The sequence below is a fragment of the Anoplopoma fimbria genome, chromosome 18 (genome assembly GCF_027596085.1).
Source record: "Anoplopoma fimbria isolate UVic2021 breed Golden Eagle Sablefish chromosome 18, Afim_UVic_2022, whole genome shotgun sequence".
NCBI lineage: Eukaryota > Metazoa > Chordata > Actinopteri > Perciformes > Anoplopomatidae > Anoplopoma > Anoplopoma fimbria.
In genome coordinates this window covers 16,018,260-16,041,623 of record NC_072466.1, presented here as the reverse complement: position 1 = coordinate 16,041,623, position 23,364 = coordinate 16,018,260, and the positions used below count along the sequence as shown (strand labels likewise).

At 40.7% G+C, this 23,364-nt stretch overlaps 1 protein-coding gene across 1 annotated transcript in view; it reads right to left on the bottom strand.

The window, feature by feature from the left end:
* Nucleotides 1-7,613: 7,613 nt before the first annotated feature.
* Nucleotides 7,614-23,364, bottom strand: part of LOC129107479 (exostosin-1) — a 249,072-nt gene continuing 233,321 nt past the window's right edge. The window contains exons 10-12 of the mRNA XM_054618979.1: nt 12,771-12,931; nt 11,445-11,616; nt 7,614-7,799 (exon numbers count right to left, since the gene is read on the bottom strand). Of these exons, the coding sequence (XP_054474954.1) occupies nt 7,614-7,799; nt 11,445-11,616; nt 12,771-12,931 (519 nt within the window). The remainder of the gene's footprint in view (nt 7,800-11,444; nt 11,617-12,770; nt 12,932-23,364) is intronic.

Below are 23,364 nucleotides of genomic sequence, written 5' to 3'. Positions count from 1 at the left end.
GCATTTTAACAAATTATCAATGCTTGTCATTTGTCCGGTGAGGACAATGTCTGCACATCTTCTGTCGCTGCATCGCTCCATTCAAAATCTATCTTCCCATCTTGCTTTTTCCACCTCCTTCCCCACTTTTCACTTCCTTCATAATAGGATTCATAGATCCAGACACATGTCCTATTTAATCCAGACAATGGGGGACTCTCAACACCCACCAGGAGGAAATAAGGACTCTGAAGGAAATAGGACTTTCTGACTCCCCGTCAGTGTGTGTGTCTATATCTCTCTCTCACACACACACACACACACACACACACACACACACACACACAACACACACACACACACACACACACACACACACACCACACACGACATCACACACACACAAGGCCCCAGTACCCTACGATATCATCACGGGTGACTGCTCAATATGACAAATGTGAGGAGGCAGGCTATAATGAGAAACAGTGTTGAAAGAGGGGAAAAAAAGGACGACTGAATGTGTGTTTGGGTGTGTGTACGTGTGCGTGAAAAAGAGGAATTACAGGTGAGGAAAGAGAGAAAAAAAAGAAATTACAGGATGAAAAAAAACCATACAAATTTTAGCAACAGGCTCCTCCTAATGACTTTCTTTTCCCCTCATCTACTCCCCATGTGCTTATATCAACCCTGTAACCCACCAGAACTAATATCTAGACGACTCAGAAGGAAGGTGAGGAGTATTTCTGGGCCTCCTGACTTCCAATTATAAGTCCATTTGGTCATGGGTATTTAAGAAGCGAGGGAGAGAGAGAAATTTTAATATTTGGATATTCTGCGAGTTCGTTCCTCTTTTCTCATCATCGTTCTCGCCCGCCGATCAATTTCCCATTCCACAACCTTGGAAACTCTTCAGGGTCACGCCAAATCAATGAGGGCTCTCTCATGAAAAACTGAATAATTATCCAAACTCTATGAATCACAAAGATTGGGCTTGGTCATGATTTATTCATGTGTTTCTTATTTTATTGAGGCAGCACTGCATAATAGAGCCGTAACGAATGAGATGGATGCTGACGGCTTACAAAAGATAAATAAATAAAGAGAGAGAGAAAGATGAGAGAAAGGGAGAGGAGGGGCCGGCTGTCAGGATTGATTGAGTAAAATGGACTGATGCAAAGACGAGATGGATTTAAGGATGTTAGTCTCACTCTGTACTGCAGACATATATGATGGAGTCACCCAAGCCAACCATTTATTTCCTTTTCTCAGCTTAATGTCAGACATATTCACGTTTAAGTTAATCTGTTAATTGGTATCAGAGGATTTAAAAACTACAATTTTAATTCAAACTTAAGTAAAATAGAGATATTTTGTTAGAAAAAAGTAAGTCAATTCTTGAATCCTGTATCTTAGTTTGTTGGTTCTGGTTTTGGTATTTTCATTACATGACATTACGATTATTTAGCTGACCATTTAATCCAAAGGGACAATCGGTGCATCAACCCTGTGGGTAAAACCCCCAAAAGTGCAAGAATCATGTAAATACATCAAACTTAATCAAATATGATGATCTTCTTCAAGTGCTATATTTAGACTGAACAGCTTCACAGTGAAGCTGATAAATTAAAAATAAAAAATGTTTTTTGTGTTACTGAAATTAACTCCCAGATGTGAAATCGCACACACTCATTTTCATGTCATAGTTTTAATCGCTTGATGCAGCAGTATCTCTGAAGGGTCAGTCACACAAGTTAAATTCAATTTAATCAACTAACTGAACATTGATAATGAGGGCTTTGACATAAAAACCTATATTCAACAGTCTTTTAATTTAAAGTTTCAAGTACTTGGGTTGAATATTGTCTACATATTAGTATTGCAGATAGTTAATCAATCTCAATTTTTGTTGTCAGTCTGTAAGTATTGTATTATTTTCTAAAAAAAATTCTAAATGCAACTGAAATTTAAAGAGGAACAATACAGGTGCTTTATCCAACAATACATATACTGTGTTTAAAACAATCTGGCAGCAGTCTCCAGCTGTAGCACCCTGCTGTTGCTGCCAGATGTAAACAATAAGGTGATCTGATGTTGTTGTTACTGTAAGTTGCCATTTAACCATGTGTGGCTGCCATGTGTGACATTGCTGTTTGTAATTGGCTAAACCTTTGTGCTTGCTAAAATAGGAGAAAATCTACCTTGGAGCCAAAATGAATGCTGCTCTCCTTGTATATGGGCCTTGAGATAGTTTCTCTAGTTTAACCACCATTGAAATAAAACTAATAGTCATTTGTCAGAGATGTCCTTATTGAACCCTGTGGATATCTAAGTTTCACTTTTCTACACAACTTAAATCCTTCTTTTAGTTTCCTAAAGTCAAATTTATTTTTCATGTCTTTTTGTCCTGCCTGACTTCCACAGACAGCACGAACATGGATCCATGTTCACTTACCAATAAGTATGATCACGGGTAAGTGAAGCGCTATGGTTTCCTCCTGAGGGAACTCGTGGATGATCAGATCCAATAGCAACACTGACCTGTATTGATCACAGTGGAGACAAGGCCCTTGAACATGCTCTTACAGAGAGGAGAGGGCTTTGTGTGAAAGATATGATTATGGTCTGGACTCCCTGTTGACAGCTCTTAACAGACGGGAGGCCTTTTCTCTGTGCTTCACTGACGCAAATCATATTCAGATGGCAGAGAGGCAGACAAAACAAGAGTATTGGAAGAATGAATATGCAGCAGTGACAGCTATTTGTGCTTGACTTGTGCTCCTTCATTGGCTTTTTACCACCACAAACAGATATGCAAATGACTTACTTGCAGGGAGAGTGTGCTGCCCTTGAGGGAAACCAAAACATCCACATTCAAACTCTAAACAAGCTCAACAGTTAACAGAAAAATGTAATTCTAATTCAGATAGATAAAATAAGAGACAGAAAAATATATGAAAAACATGCCATGAAAACTGGGGATGCAAATAGAAAAAATCTTTATATATTATATATTATATAGTTATTGACAGCTAATTTTGCTTGAACTAATTTGACAAATCGGTGTATTCAGCCACATCTTGGGAGTTTTTCAAATATTCTGGGGATATGAATGGACAGCAGAGGAGTGGATTATTCTTGAGGAATGGTTTGAAAACTATCTGTGGGTGATCTGAAGCATTTTTATGCTACAAAACGGTCACTTTTGTAATATATTGTGAGTTATTTACCTCTCAAAGCACTGTGGCACAACTAGTGACATAAGACTGACAAGTGACGCTTCCCTGCAACCTTGGTTGCAGTTTGCTGAAAAAGAGATGCCGCAAGGAGACAAAAAGAGTGTCTAACTTTGATAACGTAGGTGGCAGTTTCATCCTGTCGCCTGTACAAAAAACTATGTTAGCTTCATTTAACCACGGCCATGAGCTTTACTTTGAGGTTGGAGATCATATTCAGATCAGTCATACAAAGCTGTGTGCTTCTGATTTTTCTGTGGCACCATTTTCATAGAAGTCTCATAGTCCTTTTAGAGAAGGACTGATAGGCGATTAAACACTTCCAAGAACACATTTTTTCTGGCAAATTTACTAGCCAATGTCTAAATTAAGAACATTAGATCTAACCCACAAAAGAATAACCATCTGTATTGAGAAGTAGATACATTTATATCCCCTTAACTTCCAGCAGAAGCCATCAAACAAGCAGAGACACAGACCAACTATTGTATTTGGTGATGATTTATGCACAAAGGCTCATTTAAAATTCATCAAGAGCACGTTTTTCACAGCTACTGTGGTGTTACTACTAATCTCAAGAGTACTCTTAACTCTTAAACACGATGTTTTACATAGGATAATATGTATTATGATCTTTCTCTCAGACACACGCTACAAAGGCTACAGTGAACATAATAATGCTTCATAAGAGCAAAAGGAGAATTCCCTAAAGCAAACTGAAATAAAAGCGATTGTAGCTCCCACTAAATCATCTGTTGGCGCTGGTGGTTTTGCCAGACTGTAGAAAAAGAGAAAGCCCATCGATAAAAAAGAGGGAATTAAGGTGTTCAGAAAATAGTTCACTCTTAATGGAAAATGGGCCATGCTGCCATGTACACACAAACATTTAAATGAATTCCAGTGTTTCTACAAATGATGTCACTTTATTTTGACTGGCCACTGTGATCATGTATGAGTAGATAATCAATGAGCTGACTCTCTGACCAGCTCTAGATTTTAAATACTACAAATATGTTGTAGACAGTCAACTGCTTTGACCGAAGATTGTGTTCAAGGCTAGAAATACATATAAGAACTGCAAGGCTACCAATAGATTAGACTAATGCATAACCAAACATGATGTGCGATAGATGTTGAGTGTACAGAATAGACCAAATGATGTATAGACAATCCATATGACAAAGTGATACATATAATGTGAACATATATTTAAAAGATGGATCCAGGAGGATGATGAGCTTCCAGGTGTCTCCAAACAGCTTAAGCTTGAGCCACACAACCTCTTATTTACCTCCAACCTACCCCCAATTTATAACTATATAACAAATCCTCAAACTTAAAGAGGATTAAACCAGTTTTGCAATTCTGCTTAACAAGTAATATAAATGACTTAAAATACACTTAAAGAAACTTTTGATAATAAAAATAAAGCATTATATGTTAATATAATTTAGATATTATGCATCCTTTTGAAAAACATAGTATGCCTTTGTAGCTGTAGCTGAATATATTATCCAATCAGCAGACATTGTCTGTAGTTTTGTCTTTAGTTATTATTTTCATAATGAAAGGAATGCAGTGCATGACACATGTCACATCAGAAGAGGAAGAACTGTGATCACCTTCAGATGATGAAGAGGTTATTGGATGTGAGAGAGGAAACAACCTGACAAGGAAAGAAAATGATTAGATGAATGAATGGTGTACAGGGAAAACTAGAAAATAAGATCAGGTGATTTTAATTATTGCATCTGAAAGGAGGGAGGAGAAGAAAGGTGAGAGGGAAAAAAAAATCAATGAAAGATAGATGAAGGGAAAGACAAATGAAGAATGACAGAGGGGATGAGGGAAATATGGTTGATTGGCTCCTATATGGTCATGGGAACAATCTTTCATACATGAAAGTGCTGTGGCTGTGTGTGTGCCTATATATATTCTAGGACACGTTTCTACTCATTACTGCCAGACATTGATGCAATTGTTTAACTAATATTTATCAGGGTAAACCTTTTCTGTCTGACCGTACATGTTTTATTGTCACAAGATGTTGATAATAAAACTGGGAAAAACAGAAGGTTAGCAATTGTTCCAGTGCTATATGTACTGTAGTGGATTTTCTCAGACTTGTTCAACAGTGTATGACCTCAGGTCGACACCACACAATACAGTTTCCTTCACATGTCTGCTACATATACTTACCATGATTAAAACTGAGAAACGTGAAAGAAAGTTCAAACAAGCATCTTGTGTAACCCCAAAAAGCCCCACCCAAAACACTCACCTATCATTGCAGAGACATTTGATTTCTTGCAGCAGCTTTGGCTTGGGTGTATGTTCCAGTGGCAGTGTTCTTGATGGGAAGCCAGTGGGGGATTGTGACCTTGTCTCTGCACAAGTGACTCCTACTGGTTGAATATTGGCAAAAAAAACCCATCAGTGAGCAGCAGGTTATATCCAAAAATGTTGTGATAAGTTTGAAAAAAATACTTACTAATCTAAACCTACCATTTAAATCGTTTGAGCAATAGGGCACTGAATATGATGAATTAACCAGTAAACCCAGCTCTAGGGGTCACAGCAAATTTGAGTTGCTACAGCTTCTAACTGAAGGTCCGTCTCCGGCTCAGCTGCCTCCTGCTCTCCTCCCGGCGAAGTAGTCTCCCAGCAGCAGGGAGTGAGGTGGAGGGAGTGCTCTAACTGACTAATTCTTGTCTCATTTGTGGTCTGATAAATTAATCAAATGCCACCAATATGCCGATATGCTCAAGTCTAATCACTGCCAAATGGGCTTTCTAACGAGCCAGTTAATGCCTTACCTCAACCCATGGCTCTGACCTCAACCAGATACACAGGGTGGGTTTTGCCCCAAACATTTGTGTATAATTATGTGGCTACATCAGGATAAAAGCAGCGTTTAAGTGGTGCATATGCGCCACGGAGATCTGCTCAACAAATGTAGAAATAGCCTCGTCTTCTATTTTGATCTTCTACGCAAGTGTGCATGGCCCTTTAACACAGAAATTGGTTGTAAAGTGTTTTTTCTTAAAATGAAACTACTGATATACAGGAAATAACTTATTGAATGCCATTGATCATTTTGGCATTTCATTTTTTTTATTTTCATTAATTATTTGTGTCATCTGCGTCCTTTAATAATAGCTGAGAAGACACAGCATTACGTAGTAGACTGAATGAAAGGGGAAGATTTGCAGAGTCCAAAACATAGCACACTGTCTTGTTATGGCTGTGACTCGCACAACCCTACGCTGTACACTGCAGGTGTAGCCAATACAAAGATACATTCCAGGACACACCCGCTGCGCTTACAGTCTACATCTTTTGTGTCTTCAATATAGCCAAAGCCTAATTAGTTGCTAATACAACATTTTAATGTATTTATTTGTTTTGTATTTCTTTTTACCGTTTTTAACTTTTACTCTTCTATCCTATCTTCAACCTTTATTGGAAATGTGTCTAGCTAGCTGCATAGTGTCCACCTACACGCATATTGAAGGCAGAAGAGTCAGTGACAATATCAAAACCCTGGTCAAAATAGACCACGAAAAAGAAAGCATTCAAAGAACTGGAAATTCAGGAATGATAGAACTTTGTTAAAAATAAAGAAAATTAAGAAAGGAAGCAAAAAATGCCGTTGACACCTGGCCTCTTGTCTCATAACACAACATCTCTTTATTTTATTTTTCTATTTGCTTCATTCAGGCAAGAGCTGCATCTGAAAATCTACAATAGTGTACAAGAGGCATATTGCCATTGTCTCTGGGTGTTTTGGGGCAGCAGCTGTCCCATGGCCCGACCCAGAAGCTCCAGTTTGTCCCTTTTGTCCACAATGTATCTAGAATATACATAACCCCAGAGCGTGCATCCTTTTTGAATACAACCTCTAACCCATTAATCTCACAAAAATGTGTCCAACATTATACTGTTTGCTCCTCTACGGCCAACAGTCCTATTACCACAATAAACATAGCTCTTAGTTTCTCTTTTTTTAAACTCAAAAACAATATGTTTTTCAGGTCCTTGTACAGTTTTCTTGTTCAAACCATGCAACACATACTGTATGTCTGTGGTCAGGACTGTATTGAATGTGTCCAGGTCCTTGTTGCATGTGTATCCATGCATTCATATTCATGTGTATTGTCACAGATGGCGGATTTGCACAGTCACTGTTATCAACCCTGCATACATATTTTCATATATTTTTTTCCTATAGAAATATGCAGTTAAATACCTTATGCATACCTCAGTGATTTATCATTTTTTATGTCCAGTGTCTATGTGTGAGTTTTCCTTTATAGCCTCACAAATGTTCACATTCAGTGTGTGCATTCTGGTCACGACCTCTCGAAGACACACAATGATTTGCTGTGTATCCTTGCTCATTCACAGCCTCTCAATGTCCCTATATTTCTTCCTCAGGATGGAAACTTGGTCCCTGAACAACACAGGGTCCAGCCTCATCTGGGAGTGCACCAGCGGCATGAAACCCAGCCAGCGACTGAAGGCGTTCATGCAGGTCTGTCGCTGGGCGAAGTGGTCTGGGTCAGCCCACCGAGATGACTTGGAGCCCTTGGTTTAGAGAAACACAGATGAGAGGGGGAGGGTAAATGTATCAGAGCAACTAAGGAATCAATCAACACAGCTTTGTAGCAGCTGGTTATGTATTACTATTAATAATCTTTACTGTTTTACTTTATTTACAGTGCAACACAAGAAAAGTGAAAATTGAAAATAAGGAATACACAAAAACATGATAAAGTCTTGGTCACAGCAGAGAGTGGCTTAGCAAAAATACTCTTATACCTCTTTTAGAAATATTTGGTTTGAGAAGCTTGATAATATAGTGATTACACACAGGGTCAGTTGGTGAACCACTGTAGCTTGAGAGCTGATGGCTTACACAGCCAGGACAAATACCTACCAAAGGTTTTTCCTATTTTCTCTGTGATGTGATGCTAAATCCACCCTGGCCTTCTGTTCTCTGGACTGCACATGCTGTCCAGTATGCTAGCAGTTTTTAGAGGTGCACATCTCTTTGGCTACAAGGTTAGATGTCTTTATGCTTGCATGACTAAAAAACGCTTTATTTGTGTCCCAAAAAACATTTTTATGTAGCAACAAACTTGAAACAGCTATTTTGATTGTCCTTATCCCATAGAATTATAAAATGCCATTTTGCTCATGACCCCACAGCCTATGCAGTAGCGGCATGTTGACCTATTCCAGCACCATGAGCAAAGACAGCCGATTTTGATGGTTCAGGGTCTCATAGGAGCGCCTCCATGCTGGTGAAGCAGCTCCTTATCGTGGACAGCTTGTCATGATGTGGCAGGAGGTGTAGCTCAAGGTAACACAAACTGTATCTCCCGCTATTTGTCTTCACCACCAGCTCCTCCAGAGAATCCAGGTTCATCACAATGACAGAGCCGGTCAACCTGGCCAGCTGTTTCACTCTGTGGGAATCCCCAGAGTAGTTTCTGACACTTCAGCAAACAGCAGCAAGGAAAGTCAAACTGGTAGAAAACATACAATAAAGTGTCTTCCACATATTGTTAGGGAGTACAGTCTGTTTGCCACTTTTTGGCTGCAACTAGAAGGTTGTAAAACTCACTCTTCCAGTACAGCAGTGGTACTGCTGGGGAATTTGAATAGTCAAAAATGATACCACTGATTACATATTGTATTCTTTATTTAGAGGCTCTTGGTTGCATTTTTATTGTCAACATGGACTGCAGCTCTTTCATGTAACCTTTTGTTTTTTAGGTAGGTCACTGAGATAGTAGATTATTCACTACAGTTATTGGAACTATGCAGTTTTTGTGCTTTGTTCCCATCAGTGGTCGCAGCATTTGAAGCTTCCTGAATATCCATCCATCCATTATCAGATTCCCGGCTTATATTGGGCGAAGGCAGATTTCACCCTGGACAGGAGACTATTGCGCAGATCGCATGCACACAGAAGTACTGTCTCGATCGAACCTGGGACCCTCATGCTGTGAGACGGCAGTGCTAGCCACGAAACCAGCGTGCAGACCCTTCCTGAATAGCTTCAGAAAATAATCATGCTATCGTCTCCCGCTACTCTTTGTCCTCAGTTGGTTATCAGAGATAGACAGCAGGGAGGGAGGTGTGGGCCCCCAAGTGGCTGCTGGGAGATGAGCTGGAGAGGGGGCAGTTGAGGGCAGCATACCTCATTGATAAGCTGTGGCACGGGGGTGTCATCCTGTGTGCAGCAGGAGGGTGGCAGTCGGGTTTACCGAGGGTCAGGTGGACTAATACAAAAATCAAGTCAAAGAAAAGGTTTGGCACTTGAAAACATCTCTTCTCTTGGAATAGAAAATCAATGGATGGGGTGAGAAATATCAGCCCAGACATATCTGCCGTGACTTCTTTTGCTTTGAGTCTAGTGGTACAAGTTTCCTAAAAGAATCCTCCAATTTACTTCAAGCAAAGTCACAAATTGGGGGTGAGAGACGGGGTAGGGACTCTCAAAAAGAAAGAAAGAAAGAAAGAGAGAGTGAGGGGAAGGAGGAAGTAAATTTAGGTTTGCCGTGCTGCTTTCACAATTAAGACATTAATCACTGAGTCCATACTGCCGAGTCATCGTCCTGCCTGTGGTCAGGCCATCAATCAAAAGCTGACATAGGGCTGGCCACAGAAAGCACTCATACACGGTAGCTCTTACACACACACACACACACACACACACACACACACACACACACACACACACACACACACACACACACACACACACACACACACACACACACGTATAACATGGACATATATGGATCTCCCAAAGAGAAGGTCAGGGCTGTGCATAGCCTGAAGCCTCTCCACTATTCATTCAACACAAGGAGGTGAATCTCTTTTCATCGTGTTTTTCTATTTTTTAAAAAGGGTCGGGGAATTTAACTTTTCTAAAAGAAACATATGAAAACCAACTTCAAGCACTCCTAAAGCTACCAACATGTTGACCAAAAGCAGCACTATGGATTACTGTTAATGATGGAAAGTCATAACTGATTTAGATGTTGCTTCGTTTTTGCTTATTTTCTTAATTTTTTACACCAAGGAAGCCTGCCCTAAAGGATTGATTATACTGGTGGACTGCTGGATTGCTCTGTTAGTGGTATTTCATCATTTATTTTAGAATGTTTTTGAGGGTGAAGAATCCTAGATTGGCATCATTGGGATTGACTCTCAACATGTTGACGGCGAGTTTGCGGTTCAGTGTTAATGGTGCTGGCAGAGCACTGAGTTGTTAAAGGCAAAATACATGATAATAAAAACATGATCAGGACAAACTGACCTTGAAAGATAATCTGAGGACTTGTTGTTCTACCTGATATATATTATTGTAATTAAACACATCTAAGGTTCTCTGGTTAGCTCATTACACTGATGACTGACCAAATCTGCTGCTCAACTCACTTTACTTCTTAAAAAATAAAAAATGCATTGTGGCTATTATCATCATTGTTGAAGGGTAACTTTGGTATTTTTATTACCTGAACTCTATTTTCCCATGTTTTTATGTGTCAGTGACTAATGGGGACAACAATTTCTGAATATGGTACAGCATTGAGTGAGAGGGCTGCAGACGCCAGCCAAGCTCCTTCAAAGTGAAGAGAGGAGGAGGACAGAAAGCGAGAGAGAGAGCAAGAGAGAGACAAAGAGAGAGAAAGAGAGAGAGGGGCAGAGGAGGGTGATACACCTGCTGCAAGGCCAAAAGCTGGTGTAACTATGAGTGCTGTGACCCTATGAGGCCCACAGAGGAAGAATGCTGTGAAGATTGGACCTCTTGCTATTCCACATTAAGATTTCACAATGGGACTTCTCCTACAGTGAGACTTAACAAACAGACTGGATCAAGTAAACCTAAAGAGGAGCCTTTTATTTCTCTGTAGGGTCCTTTTCAATACTGTTGTCAGACCATCTGAGCCTATCAGTGGCAAAAGCAAACACTTTTAGTGGACGTAACGTTACACTGAAGCATTGCAATCTCCCTTGCAGCTTGTTTTGCAGTTGTCGTTTACGGCACTGTCCCTCATTACTTGACCAATTTAAATAGCTGTTGTCCCTATTTGTCACTTAAACACAAAAACATAGGAAAATAGGCTTGAGGATGAAAAATACCGAAGTTTTGCTTTAACTTCAAGGACGACCACATGCCAGTGGTTTGTGTACAGTAAACAATAAAAGCTCTACCTGGCTCATCATGGTTTCCTTGTACTGCTTCTTCTGTGTGACTTTGATTGGTGGCTGCTTGGTAACAGCTGAAACCAGGAAGTTCATCAGGATGTCTTCACAATTAGCCATGCGGTCCACCATGGTCAGCAGGCTGGCCGGGACGTAGTGGGTGAACAGGTAGTGGTAGTATCTGACACACATAAAGGAAATAAGACAGATGAGGTTAACTGTGTATTTATTCCTATCATTATTATTATTATTATCCTTTTATTCTATTATGTTCTATTCTATTCTGTATGGTTTCTGTGTTGCACAGTCAGCAGCATGGGAGCACTAGATCACTGTCAACTCTGTTACCTCCCTGCAGAGGTCTGCTGTCCTTATACCGTTCACACGCACAGACACACCCACGCACACAAACACACACATTTTCCCTTTCACTCTCCGATTCATTTTTTTTTCTCTATGAATTTCGTTGGCATTTGAGGTTCTAAATAACAAAAGGACTAAAGAGTTGCACAATAGAACAATGAGGGAGCTGTTTATCTGCATTACAAGATGCTTCAAATCCGTTCAGAGAGCGATGCTCTTCTACATTTAATTTACCGCTCTGCTTAATACTTTGATTTACCTTTTTTTTTCTTTCAGTTCCAGCTTTGTGTTTTTGAATATCATTGTATGAGATAACAGAGAGGTTTTGAAAGATCATATTATCCCATTTCCCCTCTCTATTACTCCATTAAAAAAAATGTGACTGTTGAGAGATGATTTTTAATGTGGTTTGTATCTTGTGGAGAAGGAATAAGCAAATCTGTGAAGTTGGAATAGATCAACCTGACAGGTGATGCAGAACAAGTGCACCACAAGGCAAATTAATGACAGTGCTAGACAGGTAGCTTGACTGGGGTTGTTAATACTTCAGATAATTAAATTAGATCATCTTATATTAGTCTTTATGTTGTGTTATGCCTTTAAATGATCACCAATTACAGCCAATAGTTTAAACTGTATATAGTTAACAATAAACAAAGTAATAACAAACAGTACAACATAATAAAACATACATGTTCATAAAGGTGTTAAGATTTCTAGTAACATACATTGTACATCACCCATAACAGTAAATTCTTTGAATATCAATATGAGAAAATTGAGTTAAATTGGATTTACCCTCCCATTCTTCCTGGATGAACCTATGTATTTTGGTTAATGTCAAGTCTTCATGAATGTCTCACATTGTAATTACTATATTTTCATTGTGAATCATTTGAATGACTAATGTGTGGATATTAAAAGCAATTGCAAAGCTTGACTGATCAGCAATGGATAATGTGGGTTTTGTACCTATGGTAGAAAGCTGCCCCTGTTAGGACCATGGAGTAGTCATTGGTCCATTTGGAGGTGTAGCCCCAGCGGGACCTGGAACTATCCCAGTAGTGGCTCCTTGCTGGATAACCAACGATACGCTCCGGAAAGCTTTGCCATACAATAAAGGCAAAATCCACCTGTGGGAGCATAAAGTAAAGAAAGACGCCAGAGGTGAGGAAAGAAGACGAGCCCAGTGGGAAATGAAGAGCATGAACCAGTCGGAGAAAAAAAGACAAGGGGTAAAAAAGATGGTGAAAATGAGGAGGAGGTGGAGGAGATATGGTAGGAGGAAGAGGAAAGGTGATGAGAGAGGAAAAAGCATGAAGTAATGTTGAGAGCTTATTCAAAATAAACAGAAACTCCTTCCAAATTGGAACAGCTTCTAGCAGCAATAAACAGATATAAACAGCTTATTCAGAATAACAATCAACTGGCATTTAGTTTGCAAGGCCGTCGTCCAAAAACTGTTTCTTCACAACCTCACAAATTGCATTTCAGCATTGTGAACGGTTCCCTCCCAGCTGAAATGTTTACCATCAAATCACATTTCATTTTAGTATCACACAAGATTCATTTGAAACTGTTTTATGTTAAAATTTTGATTCTCCATTTGATGAACAGGCCTGATCTCTTATTTCTATTATTTCCTTGGGCTTGATCAGATTATTTTTTTTATAAATCCCCAATTTAATCAATTCAGTATAAAAACCTTCCTAATGAAAAAAAAAGCTGTTTTTAGCATTTATGCTGCTGGATTTGTTGAGTTACAGTCCCTGAGGATAATTTTGGTTAGTTAAATTTGAATCTCCTTTGTCTCAAATTGCTAATTGGACTGTAAACAATAAGCAAATAACAGAAGAGGAAGTCTTGCCTTGGATTATCCGCTGGCTACACCAGAACCCCAGAAATAAAGCCTGTAACCCCAGAGGCTAAATTGTCTTCAGACCAATAGCCAATGTCTTCCGAGATTTATTTGGTTCTAACTGAGTTTGCATACCATAAAGATTCCCTATGATAGTAGTTTTTACTCAATTGTGGAGGTCAATTCTATAAAATCCCAATAACAACCCATTTATTCCAGGTTTTAATGCAACAAAATCGGAAAACCAAGGGAGGGCAATACTTTTGCAAGGCCCTGTAAATTCCTCACCTATATAAAATCTATGTCTGTTTGCTTCCTCTCATGTATTTTCATTGACTCTAGAGAAAAACACGCCAGTTCCAGGGTCCCTTCCTTTTTATTCTGAACACACCTTCATTACAAGCTCTGAGCAGCTCAAAAGCATCTAAATGCTTGGGTATGATTCTCTAACACACTTGGGTGCTGAGAGGGAGTTCACTGCTTCTAGAGCTGCATATTCTTTATCCATCCATTGGTCTGTCCTGCTCCGTATCACTTGTCTGGAGCATCTGGTGTCCTTGAAGAAGCTTGAGCTACCTGAGAAAGAGCCTCTTTTGAATTCAAAAACACCATTGAGACTTTGAGGCAGACACACCAGAGAATAAGGGGATCAGCACATAATGAAATACTTAGTAATACACACAGACAGACACACCACACGCACGCACACACACACACGCACGCACACACCACCTCGGGGCTGGGTGAGAAAATTAATTACCAGAATAGTAGAGGGAGAGAGACAGTGTCGGGGAGGGGAGCACCGAAAGTGGATGTTCTTTAGCGAAACCTCGCGGCTTATGTCATGAATCGCGTGAGCAATTACTGTAAAGCGCCAGCGCTATGCCGAGAGAAAGGTTGGAGCTGCCATTCTCAGTGTAGCCCCTGATGATGTGTGCACACGCAATGTGCGTGTATGCTTGCATGTGAGATGTGTCAGATGTCTCAACAGCTGTGCAGAAAGGATTAATGATATCATGCAAATATAATTTAGCCTTCAGAGATTAAAAGGTTCTTTATAATGTGAAATGGCATGTATGTGTTTGTGAGTGTGGGTATGCGTAGGTGTGTGTGTGTGTGTGTGTGTGTGTGTGTGTGTGTGTGTGTGTGTGTGTGTGAGAGAGAGCTTAAAAGAGAAAGATAATGACAGAACCAAGATTTTGCATTCATAATCTGTCTGTCTTAATTAGGGTATAAAACAGAGCCTTGATATGGGAAAAGGAATTCAAGGGAGGACTAAAAGTTGAACACAGCCAGTGTGTGTGTGTGTGTGTGTGTGTGTGTGTGTGTGTGTGTGTGTGTGTGTGTGTGTGTGTGTGTAATACATACTAATAGATTCTACAAGGCCAAAATTGATCCGAGGAGCAGAGGGTCAATCCAGTAATAGATCTGTGACAAATCTCTCCCGACATTTGGGTTTAACATGTCCAATGTTATCAGATGAAAAGAAGCTACATCACATTTTAGAGCCTGTATCCTCCCTCAGTATGTGGTCTTTTTCCAATGTGTTTTGAGAAGTTGTGTTTTCAATCTGTTTATATTTTGTATTTTTTGCTCCGTGTGAAGCGATGCCACTGCAGTGCTTTCACTTTCAACTACCATCTGATTTCAGGGTGATAAAAGTCAGGAAAATGTGTCTTAAACTGAGCTCGTATCCAGTAGCTTTAGAGTGCTGTGGCTTTGATGAAGCTTTACCAACAGTCTCAGCGTGATCCAGGACTACCAGCTGGGGCGTAAGGACCACACTGTGGCCACAAGCGGCTACTGCAGGTTTGTAGTTTGTAGAACATCTTTTGAATTACAGCTGTTCTCACCAGGAACATCTCTGTGGTGTGTGGTTACGTCTGGCCTGAAGTGTTTACCAACATTTACACAGAATACTGTCTAACTTTCCATTATCTGCAGTGAACTCCAGTTTATTTTAATCAATTGCTGACGGTTTGAAATACCAATACAGAAAGTTCCATGAATAGGGTTAGCATAAGGACTTTGTGTTGTAGGTTTGTCTTAAAGGTGCTAAATTTTAAATACAGAGTTTATCTTTTGCCTCCTAGCTCTCAACATGTCTGAGCCGGCGGCTTGCAGCTAATGGTGCTGACTAAGCTAAAAGTGTGTCCCTGAGAGAGAACTGGATGGTCGGCGGAACGCTTATGGCTGCTGCCACTGGTGCAATATGATAGCAGTGCAGAGTGATGTCCGTGAACTAACAACCGGGGCTCGCTGACATGCACTGACATGCACACACAAAGGCTAAGTCACACATATTAATGCATCAAGTGTACATCAAAGTTCCCCTTTGCTCAAAAGTAGGGTAAGCAGAGGTAACACTTGCTAACGTTGATTCTTTGTTTTGGAGGTTTGAGTTTGTCTTAACAATAAAAAAAAGTTTGTGAATGTCCGGAAATTATTTTGAACTTAATCTGGTAAAGATTCAATGCAGGGAACTGCGTTAAAATTCCCCATGCTCCCTAAAGCAAAATTAATAAGTGTTACCTACAGTTAATATGTGCATCTGTGACTTCAGTGTCACACATTGTGTTTGATTGCTAAGTTTCACAAACAGTTTTCTACTTTGAATATCTACATTTTATTTTAACCAGTGTTTGTGCAGCTTCAATTTTGATATTATTCTTATCAGTTTATTCTAATTTTTTGTTTCTGCACATATAGTGTGAATATTTTCCATACATTTACAAAGCTTTCACAAACTAATTGCAGGTGGCTCTTCTCATCTTAAGGAAACCAAACTATAGACCATGATCCAGTTATATACATCCATACAGTACTTCAGACTATGGTTCAGTCCAACACCACAACATATAATCTTGATCTAGTCCTACCTAATGATGGTACTTGCACTAAAACACACTAAATTGACTATTTAAAAAGCGTCTTGGATCATCTGGTAAATGCATCATCATGGCTATTTTTCTGAGCTCAGGAAAAATTTAATTTTTAGAGCTACATGGCTCCCAGGACAGCAATGCTACAAACATATAATGATCATATAGAATATGATGCATTGCTGTAGATTAAACTACCCAACAGTATATAAAGGAGTTAAAATACCACAACCTTAAACATCTACAGCAGTAAAATGCAACACACCTATTAATGCAGCAGTAATATAAATCCAGACACATCATATATAATAGTAAAACACTGACAGGGAACAACACCAAAGTATGGTTTACATTGTGTACTACCTTGTCATTTACATTAACATTGAATGTTATTTTCACATGGCTGTTGTTTTAGTTATACTGTACAATGTCTACTTTTGATACTTAAAGGACATCTGGTATCATACCTTTACTTAAATAGGGTTGAATGCAGGACTTTGACATATAATGGATAATTTCAATAGTGTAGTATTAGTATTTTCTATGGGTAAAGGATCTGAATACATCTCTGCCCTTGTTGAAACCTGCACAAACCCTGCAACATCCTAGATAGGCCCCTAAATAAAAAGAGGATAAAGATTCAGCCATTGCTATTGAGGAACTATTTCCACATCCACCTTATTGAAAAAGTCTTCCAAAGGGCATAACTCAGCAGCATGCTTGGCCGCCCAATAAGAGACAAAAGCTTTGTCAGTTTTTTTTCAGTGGTATTCCCCTCTCTAATCTCTCTTCATGGAATAATCATACATTTAATGAGCTGAAACAATGTAATTATGAAATTGGCACAGCCATTCTTCCACTGAGGTATTATAATATGAAAAGTCCTATTAAAAGCGTAATGTTCTCTCTTGCACATTTTCACTCACTTGACATATTTCATCTCCTTTCAATAAATCCCCTCACTATGTTAAAAGGGCAATTAGAGGAACGGGTTAGTGAGCACAGCAAAGATTCCCTCTACTTCCCCTTCATGATTTCTCCCTCCCTCTCTCTCTCTGACATCTTCTTCTTCTTCTTCTTCTTCTTCTTCTTCTTCTTCTTCTTCTTCTTCTTCCACAGTTCTCCCCTTCCTCTTTTGAATTTCATGCTGTTACTGTCACTTATCCAGTCAAGCTCACCATTGCTGTTGTGTATCGCCCACCAGGCCCTCTTGGTGAGTTCCTGGAGGAGCTTGACACACTAGTCTCGCACTTCCATGACGATGGCTCCGCGCTCATCATGCTCGGCGACTTCAACATCCAGACTGATAAGTTAGAACATCTGCTTTCCTTCCTCTCCTCCTTTGACCTCTATCGCTCTTCCTCTCCTCCTACCCACAAGGCCGGCAACCAGCTGGATCTTATCTTCACTAGACACTGTTCTACTGCTAACCTCTCTGTCACTCCCCTCCAGCTCTCGGACCACTACTTCATGTCCTACTCCCTCTCCCTCTCCTCTCCCCCCTTACTTCCTCCACCTACCCACATGGTTTCTACCCGTAGTCACCTCCGCTCCCTCTCCCCCGCTGATCTTTCCTCTTCCGTTACCTCTGCCCTCCCTGACCCTGAATCCTTCTCTCTCCTATCCCCCGATACTGCTACTGATCTTCTCCTCTCCACCCTTTCCTCCTCTTTGGACAACCTCTGTCCCTTCACCTCCAGGCCTGCACGGCCAACTCCTCCTGCCCCATGGCTGTCGGACTCAGTGCGTACTGATAGACGGAGCCTAAGAGCGGCTGAGCGTAAATGGAGAACAGGCAAACTCCCGGAGGACCTTCTTAACTTCCAATCTCTCCTTTCAACTTTTTCCTCCTCTCTAGCTACTGCTAAAGCGGCTTTTTTCCGCTCTAAAATCCTAACCTCTGCTTCCAATCCTAAAAAACTCTTTGAAACTTTCTCTTCACTCCTCCAACCCCCACCCCCTCCTCCTACTTCCTCCCTTCTCCCTGATGATTTCGCCAACTTCTTTGACAAGAAGGTAAACGATATCAGATCCTCCTTCTCTCAGCCCCCTCTCCCTGTCCACCCTCTCCCTCTCTACCCTCTCCAGCTCTTCCCCCTCAGCTCCCCCTTCCCTCTCCACACCCCATCTTACCCTATTTTGCTCCCCTCTCCCCTAACGAGGTCCTCGACCTTGTTACATCTAACCGCCCCACCACGTGCTCCCTTGACCCGATCCCCTCCCCTCTTCTTCAGTCTATTGCCACTGAACTCCTTCCTTTCCTCACCCACCTCATCAACACATCTCTCGTCTCGGGATGCTTTCCCTCGGCTTTCAAGACTGCCAGAGTCACCCCCTTCTGAAAAAACCATCACTTGACCCCTCTGATGTCAAGAACTTCAGACCGGTTTCTCTTCTACCCTTTCTATCCAAAACACTTGAACGCGCTGTCTCTAAACAACTGTCTTCCTACCTCCACCAGAACAACCTCTTGGACCCCCACCAGTCCGGGTTCAAGGTGGGTCACTCGTCAGAGACGGCCCTCCTTGCGGTGACAGAGTCGCTTCACGCTGCAAGAGCGAACTCTCTCTCCTCTGTCCTGATTCTCCTGGACCTGTCAGCGGCGTTTGACACGGTGAACCACCAGATCCTCCTCTCCACCCTCGAGGGGATGGGCGTCTCAGGCTCTGCACTCTCCCTGCTTGCATCCTACCTGACAGGCCGATCCTACCAGGTGACATGGAGGGGGGCCGTGTCGGAACCACGCATGCTGACTACGGGGGTCCCACAAGGTTCAGTTCTGGGCCCCCTTCTCTTCTCGCTCTACACAACATCTCTGGGTTCTGTTATTCGCTCGCATGACTTCTCTTACCATTGTTATGCCGATGACACCCAGCTGGTCTTGTCATTTCCTCCCGGTGACACCCAAGTGGAGGCACGCATTGCTGCGTGCTTGGCTGACATCTCGAAGTGGATGGCGACACACCACCTGAAGCTCAACCTGGACAAAACCGAGCTACTGTTCCTCCCGGGGAAGGGCTGCCCGCACCGAGACCTGTCCATCACCATTGATGATGCCGTAGTGACGCCAACTCGGACTGTGAGGAATCTGGGCGTGAACCTGGACGACCAACTGTCAGCAAACATTACATCGGTCACACGCTCCTGCAGATTCCTCCTCTACAACATCAGGAGGATTCGCCCCTTCCTCACTGACGAGACGGCGCAGGTGCTCATCCAGGCTCTGGTCATCTCCCGCCTGGACTACTGCAACTCACTACTTGCCGGAGCCCCGGCGTCGGCCATCAGACCCCTGGAGCTTGTCCAGAAAGCTGCAGCACGTCTGGTGTTCAATCGCCCCAAGTTCTCTCACACAACTTCCCTTCTCCGTTCTCTACACTGGCTCCCTGTAAGAGCTCGCATCCAGTTTACTCTGGTGCTAGCCTACAGGGCAGTGAAAGGAACAGCTCCTTCCTATCTCCAGGCCTTGGTCAAGCCCTACACCCCCGCCCGACCACTTCGCTCTGCTGCCTCGGGGCGATTGGTTGCCCCGTCGCTCAAAGGTCCCTGCGGCCGATCCACCCGGTCACAGCTTTTTCTGTCCTGGCCCCTCAGTGGTGGAATGAACTCCCCACCGACGTCAGGACAGCAGAGTCGCTGCCCATCTTTAGGCGCAGGCTGAAAACTCACCTCTTCAAGAAGTACTACCCTGAGCCTTCCTCGTAGCACTTATTGCATTCGTATTAGTTGTTGCACTTACTGTATTCGTATCAGTTCGCTGCACTTATTGAATTCGTATTTGTTTACTGCACTTATCCTATTCGTAGTAGTTTGTAGCACTTATTATATTCGTATTAGTCTGTTGCAATTATTGTTTTCGTAGTAATTTGCTTCTGCACTATACTTTTGCTCTGGCTTATGCTTTAGGATGCTTGTTTAAGAAAGGAGATGCACTTATGACTTCTGGTGACTAGTAGTTCTCTTGAATACCTATGTTGAATACACTTCCTGTAAGTCGCTTTGGATAAAAGCGTCTGCTAAATGACTGTAATGTAATGTAATGTAATATTTCATAAAACAAGCTGTGGGCCCATAAAAGTTTAGTTGTACAAACTCACTCATATTGCTGTGCCACAAATTGTAGTGCAATAAGTGTAATTGCGATCCCGCCAATGTAGAAAAGGTGAACATTGACTCGCTCCCATCAATAAAACATCACAGAGTTTAAAGATATATTGGATCTCTTGGGCTCATTGGGCTTCACAATCCATTATAGATCGCATCTTTTACTCGCTGAAAAGGCTGCTACTTGTAAGGACTCTTAAAGTAGAAGCACTCATTGAGCAACACAGATGAGCTGTTTCTGATCATTTTAACTGCCTTTACAGAACATTATCCCTAGCCAGATACACATGTGTTTCCTATGTGTTTCTTAAGTTGGTAAGGTAATGTCTGATTTGAAATGTGGAAAATAGATGAAAACACAGCGAATGAAGATAAAAAAGGTTTTTCAATCACTAATCACTGATGGCAAGGTAGGAAACAAGATATCAAGACTTATTATCTGCAATGCAGTAAGAAAAATCACATATGTTTATTTGAAGGTTACTACTGTATATAGAAACTTTAAAGATCCTTTTAACGTTGCAGAGAACTTTAGCCGATAAACTATTCTTCAAAGTAACTGCTTTGACTGAATTTTGGTAAGACTGATTTTGAATTTCTTATGACAATCATCTTCAAAGGGTTTGCATTCAGTTTTTCAGCATAAGCAAAACTGGATTAAAGTTGTGCGTTTATTTTTAAGAATAAAACAAGATGTTGGGGCTACAATGCCTAAAGACAACAAATGGAGACATTAAGAAGATTGATTGGTCAGCATGAGCTGCTTTTGTTTTCTCCTACATATTTCAAATGTGGATGTGGAGATTAAACATTAAATTTGAAAGCCTGAAGATTTTTCTGAAATTAAAACCCAGTTTCTAAAACTTTCCATGATCTAGAATTGTTTTATCCCGAATTAGTCATTAAATGTGTTTGTATTTAGTAATTAACTTTCTATATAGTGTTTTTTATTGTTAGTGGTGGAGTCCCCCTATTCCAGTGCTGAATTCAAATTGCCTACAATATATCTACACATGAGGAATTCAGAGGTAACAATACATTTATTTAATCCAGCGTTTTCAATTTTAATCATTGATATCAGCCTCACAGTTAACTGTTCACTCTCCCTCAACCTTATCAGAGCTGTATTAAGACCTGTATTACCGCTGCAAGTTTACATAAAAATAATTTAACTGGTGAAACATGGGGTAGCATTTTTCGCTTTGATTCAGATTTGTGGTGTCAGTTCAACACCTTGATTATACAAAAGTAGACCTACAAACCTAAATTATATAACAATTCCAATAATCTGAAAAGAAGACAAAAAAATCTAAATGTAATATATGTATGGGCCTGGTTAATTAGTTTGCCTCTTTTTTAAGTTTCATTATTTATAATGCCTTGGGAATCATACCACTCACTCTCCTAACATGTCAAAGTCTCGATTAAAAAAGGGGGAATTGAAACATTATTTCCTCTCTTGACAATGCTTTATACAACTCACTGGTTTCTAATTTGTTCTACAAAAACGTGTCAGCCTAACAAACCACTGGGGTGTTTTCCCTCTTAAGTAACAAGACTTTAAACAAAGAGGTGTTTTGACAGTGCAATGACACAGACACAGAGATAAAGGCTCTCATAAAACTCCTTACTCTGTGAAAGCGCTTCATTTTGCATGATACCCCTGTTTAATATGCTTTTCTACTCTCCATTCCCTATTTCCTCTTGCCTTGATTTTCCTTTACTTTCCATCCTTTGGTCTGCTTTTCTATTCCCTTACATTTTTTCTTTTTTGCTACCTCTGATCTTTTCTCCCGGGCACTTCCTTCCTCTTTCCCTCCCCATGTTTCTTTTCATTCTGTCATATTTATCTTTTATTCCTATCTCACTTTTTTTTCGATTTCCTACCCTGTCCTCATTACTCCACTCTTCCATTTCCCTTTTACCTTAACCACTTCTCTCTGCTTTCCTTTCCTCAGTGTTGAGTTAAATTAAAAGAACACCATCTTATTGTATCTATCCTAACACCACATTGCACTTATTTTAATCAAGACTGTCTTGAGCATCCTAGCAAATCACTGAGCCTCCATGATATTGAGGTCTCTAATCAGAACTCTGTCTTTTGTATTTTGAATCTGTTGTTGAACTTTGTTGCTTTGCAAAACTTCCTACTCATTCTACTTGGTTCAATTGTATCTACTGCATTTGTAATCGTTCTTTAAAGGCAAAGCACATTTTCCTCCCCTCATTCAGTAGCCAATGCCTTGTTTGGCAATTCATTTGTAATGAATGGTATTCATGAGTGAGCGTGGACTGACTGCCTCATTTCAGAAGGATCAATACTGTGTTAAGACATCACCACCTTTTGCCACACGCTGACATAGACTGTAGCTTGTTATAAAAACATTGCCAGTGCCTGTCAGAGGCTGAAGTTACTCAAAATCTTTGAGATCCCTTGACATGGAATCACTTGTTTCAAAAGTTGAGAAAACCCTCTAGAAATGTTGGCAAGTTCAAAAATGTATATTGGTGTTTACGGCAAACTCTGATGCTCTTTGGGAAAGTTTAAACTCCAGCAACACCAGGCAACATTATTCGAGTTTGTGTTATGTCAGCCGAACAAATCAGTTAGTCCCCCTCCTAAATGCCTTTCTTTTTATTATGTTAAACGTGAACTATATATGAATAACAGTATGTAAGCTAATCAGCCAACATGGCTATTTCAGAATAAAATACCTATAAT